The sequence below is a fragment of the Balaenoptera ricei genome, chromosome 1, assembly GCF_028023285.1.
Source record: "Balaenoptera ricei isolate mBalRic1 chromosome 1, mBalRic1.hap2, whole genome shotgun sequence".
NCBI lineage: Eukaryota > Metazoa > Chordata > Mammalia > Artiodactyla > Balaenopteridae > Balaenoptera > Balaenoptera ricei.
Window position 1 is genome coordinate 166,806,310 of NC_082639.1, and position 12,412 is coordinate 166,818,721.

Consider the following 12,412-nt stretch of genomic DNA (forward strand, 5'->3'; position numbering starts at 1 on the left):
GGGAACCCACAGCAACTCCTTGGTCCTTCTGCCACCATCCAAAAGAATCCTAATGTGAATGGATTAAACACCACCTTTCCGTTCCTAGCAGATCATCATCTTCCGCCTTCTTTCTAACTCTCCTTTGACTATAGGCATCCTGACTTGAAAGCAGTAAGGGGTTGCTGAGCAGAGGCCTGAGTGTCAGAAGAATTCGATGCCCACACCCACCTCTGGATGAGTCACTGTTTGTTCAGGGAGAGAATCTCACAGAATAATGAAAACTGCCAAGAGAGGCACCAGACCAGTCACTGAACAATTCCACTTCACCTTTAATTTTAGAGAGACAGCATCAGGAAGAGTGACAACGAAAGCATGAGAAAAAATTACTCCTAGTTTTTTCTTTTTGCTGTTTGGGAAAAGAAAGCATTGTGGAAATCTCCTTTTAGTGCCTTCATTTTTCATCATCCTACAGTAGAGTCACCATAGAGGTCCCTAAGTTTGGCACATGGCATTGGGACTGTTCGGGTATCATTCCATCAAAATCTGTCATTCCTCGTGCATCCCATTCCTCTGTATTTCACTCCTGTGGAATAGATGTTCAGTTTTACAGCTAAGGAAAATTAAGCTTTGAAGTGGTAACTCTATTTGCTGTATTTGTGCAGTGGCCATTTTGTAGCTCAGGGGATTTGTCAAAAGCATGGCAATTACTGATACAAAATTAAAATTAACCAGTCCAGAGCTTAAGATTCAGACATTAAGGTGGAAGTTGGGGGGAAGAGAGTGCAAACAGTGCTGGTTTAATCTTTTTGGCCTGCTTTGCTTATGACCTGTTATGCAGTTGGTAAGAACACAGATGGATTGTAAGGTTTTGATGTGTAGAATGAAAGTCACGGTAGCCCATTTGTTTTAAGCAGCAGCTAAAATGTTTAATAACATTTGGTAAGGAAATTGGAATTCTTAGAACATGAGTATAGTGTGAAAAACACCAAGAATGAACCCAGAAGTGAGTATGTTACAGTCTGTGAAATGCCTTTGCCTGATTTTCCCTTCTTCTCTATGATAAGCTTGTCATGTTTCAGGTGTTGCAGAACACTTGAACGATGGAAGATGTGTGATGTGAACAATCAATGTTATTAACGATGCGGCACCTTCCCTCCCCCCTTTCTGTTTGCGTCCTCTGCCACCTTTGTGGGTTCTGACTGTATCACCCCTTGCACTGGCCCATGAACTGCATTTTGTAGTGAAAGACCACCCTACATAAAAGCCTGTTTTCCACATGAGCCACGTCTAGTCTCAGAACCCTACACCTTGGCTGGAGTTTATTCTGATTGGGTGTTATGTTTCTGAAACAGTTTGATTTGTATTTCCCCGTTGCGCTGGGGTGTGTGTTTTTCTTCCACAATCACGTCCACAGCATGCCTTGAGTGGTCACCGCGTGCTTCCTCCTCAGACTGGTTTGGATTTTACAAGGTGTTAGAGTTTCTAAAAAACTCATAAGGTCTCTCACACTTGAGTTTACACCAGAAGCTATGGAGTGATTAACCTAATAGGTGCTGTGTATCCCCAAAGATGGCCAGCTTTATTCATGCTTAAGCTGAGTGTTTGTGGATAACCAACAATTCTTTGTAGATCGCAGCTGCAGGACCGTGCAGTGCTGTGGTGTCGCTCTGCCGTGCAAGTGATTGGGCAGCTCCCTGGGTTCACTCGGTTGCAGTCAGGGGCTACCACCAGGCACTCGGAGGAAGAAGAGAGAACCGTTTAGCTGCAGTCAGAACTAGGGGCTTCTTTAAGAGAAAGAACATAAAGTGACCCTAGCATATCTGATTGTATATACTTTTTCCTTTATTGTCTTTTTCTGAATTTTTCCCTCCAGGGCTGCCCAGAAGTTAAATCTTTCTTCTAAAAAGAAGAAACATCGGCCTTCCACTTCTTCCGTTGCCGAGCCACCTCTCTTTGCCACCAGCTTCAGCGGGATTCTGCAGACTTCCCCGCCCCCGGCCCCGCCCTGCCTGCTGAGGGCCGTCAACAAGGTGAAGGACACCCCAGGCCTGGGCAAGGTAGGCACCTGTGCCGTGTGCCACGGTGGCTCTGTGTGTGGGGTTCTGCGTCAAAGGCAAGGACGAGAATGAGGGCTCGGTTTGTTTGCTAAAACAAGAAGGTGACAGGGAGAGAAGGAGAAGAAATGAAAGTCGTTTGGAAGTACTGTAAAATTTTCTTTGGTTACATACACTAGTAGTCAATTGAGACATTCCAATTATTGGAGATGTGGTTTGATTTTGGCAGAAAGAAAACAGCCTTGTATTGTTTGACAGAACTGTACCCAATTGAAGAAAAGACCCCGTAACACAAAAGACAGAGGCAGAGGCAGGAGAGACCAAGAGACACGGTATAGGAATAAGACATGAAGATGCTTCGTCACTTCCCTGGCACAATTTCATTGTTCCTCCCCTTCAGAGAAATCACAAGCTCTACTTTTGAACCAGACCACTGATGGGATTTCTGGGGAGCATTTTCTGTGTGCCATTCTAGCCAAGAAATGCAATTTTGAATTGTTACAACCACTTAGAAAGAGATGGGGAATATTATGATGAGATGTAGAAACACCATCACGACACCTGGCTCAGCTATGTTTGGGGTAACTTCGTTTTTAGATGTTATCTCTTAACTGTCTCTTCTGAGATAAACGTCTGGGTGAAGTAACTTATGGCTTACTCTTCAATGGGTAAATAAGCTGTGACTTATAAAAACATTTAGTTGAAGAAAGCGGTGGCTGTCTTCTTTCTTTTACTTTCATCAGAAGGAGGATGGTACACACCACCTTGCCAGTTCCCCGCCACCGACTTAACAGGACTCATTTTCGGGAGGTTGCAAGTCTTGCTGAAGGGAGCGGCTGCTCAACTATGTGGACGAAGATTTTACTTATTTAGGTCACTGATTCCCTGTCCCCTTGACCCTCGACATGATTATTCCTGGGTTCATGGTCTCCAGTGGCCTCAGCCTCACCAGTGGTCCTTCTGGAGTTTACCCCACACCCTCTGTCCTTCTTCCTTGGTGCTTTTCTCCTTTTTCTCAATGATTTCTCCTGCCTCCTCCCATACCCTCCCACCCCCTATTTCATCACCCACTGGGAAAGTCCTAACGTGCTAAGTTACTCCTTCCAACAGAGTCTACATTTTAAGATTATGTTGACTAGAGCAATGTTTATTCTTTTTTTTTTTTAATTTGTTGTATTTTATTTATTTATTTATTTATTTATTTATTTATTTATTTTTGGCTGTGTTGGGTCTTCGTTTCTGTGCGAGGGCTTTCTCTAGTTGCGGCAAGTGGGGGCCACTCTTCATCGCGGTGCGCGGGCCTCTCACTGTCGCGGCCTCCCTTGTTGCGGAGCACAGGCTCCAGACGCGCAGGCTCAGTAGTTGTGGCTCACGGGCCTAGTTGCTCCGCGGCATGTGGGATCCTCCCAGACCAGGGCTCGCACCCGTGTCCCCTGCATTGGCAGGCAGACTCTCAACCACTGCGCCACCAGGGAAGCCCAAGCAATGTTTATTCTAATGGAAAGCATCCAGTCCTGGAATGTTCCATGGCATTGGGCGGGGCTTTCCCAGGCCCAGAGGTAAAGTAGGAGACCAGGCAGCCTGCGAGGGCTGCTCTAGCATCGCTGGCCAGGGAGGGAGATGGAGGAGACCACACGAGCAGGACTCACGCAGGTGGGAGTGGCATCCCCGCGGGGGCACACACACTGCGGTCACAGTGGATGGCTGAGAGGCTGCCTTCTAAGGAGGGTGGGTACAAGTAACTGCAGGGCTTTCAAAACTGTAGAAAACAATTGAATTGTGGTAAGGTACACATAACAGAAAATTTACCTTCTGAGCCATTTTTAAGTGTGCGTGGACTTTGGTTTTGCTAAGAGGAGTTTGGAACTTTGGTGCCGGAGCTGAACCGCCCTGGACACAGTGACATCGAATGTTTCCACTGCAGTCTCCTTCTCCTCTCCTGCTCTGAGTGACACCCTACTTCTCTTCTGAGTACATGTGAACCAATATTTAAATGCTGTCGCTCTAAAGAGGTACCAGACTATTAGCCAACCTGGAGTACTCATACACCCCACTACAGCCCTGTCTGGGACACCTCGAAGTGAGCCACATAAGAAACTATCTTCCTGCATCTATAACAGTGGCCCAGTCTCTGGTTCCTAAAAGGGTTGATGCAGATACATCTTCAGGTGGGCCTGGTCCCCAAGCCTAGGGCCTTCTGTCCCTTCCTTTCCCCATCCCTACCCCCCTCCCTGGAATTCTGAGACAAAGGGATCAGGGCACCAGGCAGGGTCTGAACCAGCAGAAAGACTGTTTCCAGCCAGGATGACCTGGGACTTGCACGAAAATAATCTGGAAGGCACTGGTCTAATCTTGGTTTCATGATGTACTGTATGTAGTGGCCAGTTAGAAGTATAATTATAAGTAAGATAAGCAGCATAAGACCAGGTATAACCACAATTAATATTATCATCATTCACAGACTAAAGCTTGCAAATCACACACATTTTTTTAACGTAAAATACTATCCCTTTCTCTCATTTGCAGTCCGATGTGATTCTTTCAATGGGAGAGAAAGGGTGACATTAACCAGCCAGGAATGCAGGAAGCCCGGAGTTTGTCCATGGAAGTGGGGTCACCAGACTGGGTGTCACAGAAGGTGACAGAAGGTGTGACTTCCGTCTGACGAGTGGCCTCACGGCAGCTGTCCTGCTGAGCATGGGGGTTGGGGCATTGGTGGCGAGAAAGTGACAGTGGGAGGGGGTGTGCTTTCTGGAGGGCAGTGTAGTTATATACTTTTACTTGACGTGTGATTGAAACCAGAGGTCCACGAGCACACCTCCCATCACGCCTCCTCCTGCTGAGACGTGCTTCACAGAAAGCCAGACGGCCTGGCCTTGACTCTGCCGCGGAGGCGCCAACCGTCTGAACTTGGTGGAGGCCCATTTCCCAGACTCATGCTTCTCCCACCCCGAGAGTCCCCTACAACAAGGAACTGCATTCCTCTTATCCATATGGAAAAATCCCCGTAGGTTTATCTCTGTTGCATAATTTACATGTTAACGTTTCAAAGAAATACAGTGGAGTTTCATATAGAACATAAAAGAACTGGCGCTATATAGAGATCATTACATTTGAAGTAGAAAAGCTTGATTGAATTGCCAAAAGCAACGTAATTGTTTAACCTGGGCGGGGCGGGTGGGGGGGGCCCTTGAGGCGGGATGGGGAGCCAGCCCAGCGCAGCTGACGCCACCTCGCCCACCTCTTATCCTTAACCACCAAGGATGTCCTCGGGAGACCTGAAGACAGGCTTTTGTGGGTTTGTTTAGAGCTCTCCTCTCATTTGTAGACAAGACAACTGAGGCCCCGAGGGAGTAGGAGATTTTCCAGTGCCTTCTGAGTCAAGCCCAGAGGTCAGGACCTGTTAGACATTTTATTCTCTTCCGTCTCACTGGGTGGCCTCTAGATATACATGACCTTTAAAAATCTCAGTGGAGGCAAGAATGTAATGGGACCATAATGGTAGCAAAATAAATTGGGAACCAGTCGCCTCCATCCAGTGGAGAAGGACATGTGTCCCTTTTCAGAGTCACGGATGGGAGAGAAAGGGCAGTGACAGGCCATGGTAGACACACAGCGAGTCAGAGGTGCTCCACAGACCCCTCCCCTCGTCCCACTGCCGGTGATTTCCAGCAACAACTTCCTGCCTCCCCGCACCCCTTCCTCCACCCAGAGTCATTGCTGGCCACCAAGTGCATCTTGAGGCAAAAGCTTTTCTGGAGGCCACAGTGATGGAAGAACTTGGGGTAACTTCAGTGCACTTGGAGCTGAATCACAGCACACTCACAACACAGGAAACACCTCGGAATCCCTAGCACCTAGAGCAGTACTTGGCACACAGCAAATATTTATTGAGCATCTTCTATGTGTCAGGCCCTGTGCTGGGCACTAGGCTTGCCCTGATGGACACACAAGCAGAATGCCTGCCCTGACAGCACTTATAATCTAGTCATTATAACAGTCAGCCTTAGACATCTCACCGACTTGGACCAATATGGACTATTTGACTTCAGGAAAAGTTGGAATCACAGACTTCAAATAATTCTGCCTAACTTTCGAGTTATATAAAGAAGCTATAGTAATAAGTGGTCTTGTAGAGACATTTTTAATGAATAGATAAAGATGATTAGTGGATCAAAGCAGCTTAGTCCCTGTTTATATTTCATGGGTTTGGCTTTATGTAAATGATATTTCTAATCTGTTTGAAAATGGTTCCTTCTCCTAAGTCAGTAAAAGCTCTTCATGAAATTTGTTTGCACAATTAATTAACATCCATGTTTAAGGTTCATTTGTTAGTGTGTCAGAGATTAATGTCAGAGCTCTTAGTATTGGATTACAAGCTTCTAGAGCAAAGCATCTTATCTGTTTAACTCAGTATTTGGCTCTACAGCCCCACCACGGGTGCATAAATGCTTTTTTTTTTTTTAACTCTCTTTTTTTTAAATTTATTTATTTTTGGCTGTGTTGGGTCTTCGTTTCTGTGCGAGGGCTTTCTCTAGTCGTGGCAAGTGGGGGCCACTCTTCATCGCGGTGCGCGGGCCTCTCACCATCGCGGCCTCTCTTGTTGCGGAGCACAGGCTCCAGACGCGCAGGCTCAGTAGTTGTGGCTCACAGGCCTAGTTGCTCCACGGCATGTGGGATCTTCCCAGACCAGGGCTCGAACCTATGTCCCCTGCATTGGCAGGCAGATTCTCAACCACTGCGCCACCAGGGAAGCCCCTGTAAATGCTTTTAAAGGTGAGAATGGTAATGGCCACAGTCACATTCATGATGATGACAATTTACCTTGTTAATTCTCCTCTTCCTGGCAGTATTCCTGAAGGGAAATAACATGAAGCATGAAGGGAAAAGGAGCCTTCTTTTCCTTCATAATCTCCAGGAATGCCTCAAAAAGATGGAATCATCAGCACTCAGCCTTGGTTCCCCCAGATATGTTTTGGGAATATAAGAAAACTCTTATAGGTGGGTGCTAGCAACAAGAGAAGAGATTCTATAGAATTTGAAAAGATCATAAAAACTGGATGAAACAAACATGAATAATTATGGAAAATTGAGCTGGAGACAGGTTGAGGAGGGCTTGTCCTACTCGATTCACTCGGTGGATATCTGTAGACATACTGTGTTCCAGGTACTGCAGGAGGTGCCACTGCTGGGGACAGTACACAGAAGCTGGTTGGCTGCTCTGGGCCACATGCCTGCAAAGGAAGAGGGGATGTATATCCTGATCTGCATGAACTCTAGGCCCCTGTGAAAATGCCTGCCTGGCGTTCAGCCTCAGCCATCACTCCTGAGCTACAAATGCTGTTTCCTTCTCCTGGGGACCCCTGCTTAGCCCTAGTCTGGGTAGAAGAAGGGTTGTGTGGTATCCGTCACACTGGATCCCCATCGCCACTCATGCCCATCCGTCTGCATTTCCGAAGTGCCTCACTGAGATTTCTCCTCTGTAGACAGTGCAGCCCCAAGGCAGACGATTCCGCGGAGTCCTTGGAGTTGCGATTTAGAAATAGACTTGCTTGTTTGGCTAAACTATCTTTCTTATGCAATAAAGGCTGGAGCCATTATTCTATTTTCTTCACAGTCCTCGATTTCAAGTCATCTGCCTCTTATTTAGCACTACTTTTCAAACCTGGTAGCAACATATTTTGACCTCTGTTAAAACATAAAACATATATTCTCTAAATAACATCTCTCCCCGCAACACACACGTACACACACACACACACACACACACACACACTCACTATCACTCACTACTTCGCTCATTTACCAGGTCCTATATTATCTAGGTTTAGTTAAATTCTAAACTTGCACTTATTTGGTGGTAAACTAATAGCATGGTAAAAAAATAAATGAACCATGTGCGCTTTTCAGTAGAGATTCTTTCCCTTTACAGATTTCTTAACGTTTTTAGAGTAGAAGTCATTCGATTACTAAACGCTTGTTACACTGTAAGGAAGAAGAAGCCAAGATAACTGTTCAATTTATGTTCTCATTACAAGAGGAAAACAATAAGATAGAAAAATTAGATTAAAATAAGATTTTTTTAAGGTACGAATGTAGCTCTTATTCATCTGTTCAACAAGTAGAAATGGCTGATGTAGCTCTCTCTTGTTCAGGAAGTGATGCCAGGTTATACCAAGGAGAAAATTTCATGCCTTCCAGCCCACCAAGGTCCGGGTTATTTAAATAGCATGCAGATTATCAAATACCTCATTATCATTTCTACTATTCCTCATCCTGAAGCTTTATCAGAGAGAAAAGATTTGAGTCAGTCTGTAACATTCATTTCAAGTATTCTAATGTGATGGAAAATTCTCGATCCCACTACTCACTCACCAGTGATTACTCCCCCCTTACACACGCCAGACAGTAGAAAGGAATCGTGAGCTTTCTATTTTGGTGTGCTTTGGGGGGGTAGGGAGAAATAGACTGCGTAAATAATACATGCACATTCATCAGGATAGCTGGCCTGATAGCTTTGAAAATTGAATTGTTAGCTCTTCTGGGAAATAAACTCGTGTGACCTTCCACTCCCTAATTGCAGTTCTTTTCTGTGCTCTGTTGGTTGTGGTTGAGTTGGCTAAGCTCCTGTAGTTAGAGTTCGGTTTTTTCCTCCTTCCTTTCTTTCTTATTTTGACCCTTCCTCCAACCTGCATCTCCAGAGAAAGGACACTTAGAGAAAATGTTCTGACTCATTAATCTTCTTGGTTTCTTCTCCCCCACCCCCCGCCGTGTATGCAGAGGTGCACGCACCTGTCCTAGAGCCCGACCCCCCTCCGCCGCACATGCGCAGCATGATGCGCCGCTACCGGAAACCGGAGCTCAGGAAATGCAGGTGCCACTGCCCGGAGCGCTGCTTCTGGAACCTGACCGCGCAAAGTGATGGGGAGAGAGTTTTTTCTACACCCCCTGCCATGCCACTCTTGAATTTATTAGGCTCATTCTTGCAAAGACAGGGAAGTATTAGGAAGATGTTCTCCATTAAAGGCCACTGGACAGAAAAGTCGTGGTAAACCACGTGTAAAAGAAAGCACGGCGGCCATTGTTGTTCTTCATTATTAACATGACTGCCTTTAAGACAGCTGATCAAGTTGTATGGATATAATTTTCGGTTGGCTTCATTATTAGGTCGAGAACGAGAAGGGTAAGGAGCACATTTCAGTTTAATTACATCAGATTTCTGATAGGATGGCACATTATATATAAAATACTCATTTTCTGGTTTTCCTTGCCTGAAATATCTACACAGAGCAAACTGTATGAAAGGACTCTTGGGTAAGCAGAGAGGAAGTTTGTACCCCTTCAGTGCCAGATTACGTAAAGGACACCCAAAAAATGTTGAGTATTTGAACGTAATTCTATTTAGTACTAGGCATCCTAACTGGGCATTCAGCAGTGTGTAGTGCTGAATGATAGAGCTGCATGATAGAGCTGTTGTAATGAGGCAGAAACACCAAGAGCATCTAAAGGACAAGACCCTAGTGGTCCTTGGCCCTGCTTATTCCTCAGCACCTGAGTTGCCCTGGGAGGGTGACATCGGGGAGGTGCTGCTGCCTAGTGCTGGCACCCTGGCGATGTGCAAGCACCATCAGCATCCCTCACTGAGAAGTTTTCCCAAAGACCATCTTGTCCAGGCCTCCCATTGTGCATAAGAAGAAACTGAGGCCCAACAAGATGAAGTAACTTGTCAACCCATTTTTGTGGGAGAAGACAAAAATTTAAGCTTTGGGGTGTGAAAGATCATGAAAAGTCATGAAGACTTTAAGGCAGAATTTGAGTGATTCTTAAGCTTTCCCCCCATTTTGTGACTTTCAGCTTCAATTCTAAGACTCTATTTTTAGGTATTAAGTGGAGATGATAGGGGTGTGTGTGTGTGTGTGTGTGCACACACATGCACACACTTGTGTGGAAGGAGGTGGAAGGTGATTTTTCTAAAGGGGCTTTTTAAAGGCTATAAACCTTTACCATAATTGGAGGATAGGTTTGGGGCCTCCCTGAATACCTGTAATCCCTAATTAGCATCCTGACTTACGGAATGAAAACACAGGATAAAATGAGGGAATTCTCTCTGGAATCAATGTCACTTTCTCAATTAAACAAAGGGCAATAAGATGGATGATAATGCCAGAATAGGGCTTTTGATCATTCTTTGTCCAAAAACCACATTTTAGTCAGGCTCAGCACAATTAGACAATTACTGATGTCAAGAGTATGGGACTAGTAGGTATATTTTAAGCTAACATTTCTAACATCTTATCTTTCTGCGTCTTTCTCATGCTAATGGCTGAAAGAGAAGTTAATCATGATTTGCTATAATTATCCCATTAAAATGAGATTGATAGTAATGTTTTATAAAAAAAAAATGGTGAGTCCAAACTGCTGAGTTAATTAGAAAGTTGTCCTTTGTGCCTCAGAGTAGGAAACGCTCTTCTTGCCTACTCAATGATGAGCATAACAAAACATTTGAATTCCTTTCTAATGCTTCACTGAACTAAAATGTATCATTATGGAGGGGGAAAATCGTTCTGATACATTCTTAAAAGCAAAACATATTTTGCTTAGATTATTAAATAGTTTCTGAAATAAAAATCCTCTAGCTCCTGACAGCCACAGCATAAGACTTCCTACGTTCTCTCATATTGCTTTACAAGTTCAGTTTAGCTCTGTTCTGTGATGCTGTCTTCATCCGTTCCAGCTACTGTCACAAAAATACCATAGACTGGGTGACTGAAACAACAAACACTTATTTCTCTCAATTCTGAAGGCTGAGCAGTCCAAGGTCAAGGTTCTGGCAGATCTGGTGTCTGATGAGAGCTCTCTTCCTGATTTGCAGACAGTCACCTTCTTGTTGTATTTCACATGGTAGAGAGCAGAGAGAGAGCACAAGCAAGCTCTCCTGTCTCTTCTTATAAGGACACTAATCCCATTCATGAGGGTGCCACCCTAATGACCTAATCACCTCCCAAAGGCCCCACCTCCAAATACCATCACCTTGTGGGTTAGGATTTCAATATATGAGTTGGGGACAGGTGAACAAACATATGGTCCACAAGCCAACCTCTAAGTTCCAGCACTGAATCTGAGTATTTGACTTTCTAGATGAAACAACAGAAATAGAACCATGGCAGTAGCATTTAGTGCTAGGGACAAAATTCCTTCCAAGTTTCTTTTCCTGTTCCCTTGGTCTTGCCTGTGTGTTCCATGCTGCAGCCAACTATTCAGATAGAAATTTTGTCTATTTGCAGCTTAGTTGAGATCTCCTTACCACCAACAATGAATATTTGGTGGATTCATTAGTGGAGCAGTGTACCAGCTGTAGCTAATCAAATCGTGAACTTGATCTGTTCCTTGTTTTAAGTATTTTGAGAAAACATTTTACCATATTTGTACCAGAAGGTTTTCAACGAAGGGCAAAGTTTTAAAAACCCAATCAGTAAAATACTCCCTGCACTGTGTCATGTAAAGCACTGGAAAGTTAAAAATCACAGGAAATGGGAAGATCAGAGAGCAGGATTGTTGGTCTGCCTTCCCCCATGCCATCCCCCATTCTATAGAACACGGTAAAAGTAGCACCCTACAGGGGCCCCAAAGGACTCCAGGGCGAATAAAACGCCATTCAGACTACCACCAGCTACATGGCTCTGAAATCAGGCTGTCTGCTCTGGTTCTAAGTGCAAGTGGCCAGAGCCTGGGCAAGAATGGCACCAGCAAACTTGCTCTTGTCTAGAGGTCATGCTGTTTCTCTGCTCAGCTTCTGCTTGGCTGGTTCCTACCCATCCCAGGGATATCCGCAGAAATGCCACTTCCTTGGGGAAGATTTCCCTGGTTAGGTGCCCCATTACATGTTTTCATAGCACCCAAAGTTACTCTTCGTTGCATTCATCACCCTATAGATAACTGATCTCTATAGTTCCATATTTAATGGGTCTCTTTATTGTCTGTGAGCTTCATGAAAGCAGGGCCATGTCTCTCTTTCCCCACTTTGAATCCTACCCAGGTGCTCAGTAAATAGTAGGTGTATTAGTCAGGGCTCTCTAGAGAAGCAGAACCAACAGGATGCATGTGTGTGTGTGTGTGTGTGTGTGTGTGTGGAGAGAGAGAGAGAGAACACACAATTATGGAGGCTGGCAAGTCCAAAATGTGTGGGAAGGCTGGCAGGCTGGAGACCCAAGGGAGAGTCTGCTGGCAGAATTCCCTTTTCTTCCAGGGAGGTCAGTCTTTTTCTATTAAGACCTTCAACTGCTTGGATGAGGCCCGTTCACGTTATGGATGGTCATCTGCTTTACTCAAAGTCTGCTGACTTAAATATTATTCCCATCTAAAACATACCTTCACAG

At 45.0% G+C, this 12,412-nt stretch overlaps 1 protein-coding gene across 2 annotated transcripts in view; it reads left to right on the forward strand.

Moving 5' to 3' along the window:
- KIF26B (kinesin family member 26B) overlaps positions 1-12,412 on the forward strand; it is a 487,970-nt gene that overhangs the window by 329,207 nt on the left and 146,351 nt on the right. For both annotated transcript variants that reach the window (XM_059941090.1, XM_059941099.1), the window contains one exon: positions 1,856-2,039. In XM_059941090.1, the coding sequence (XP_059797073.1) occupies positions 1,856-2,039 (184 nt within the window). The remainder of the gene's footprint in view (positions 1-1,855; positions 2,040-12,412) is intronic.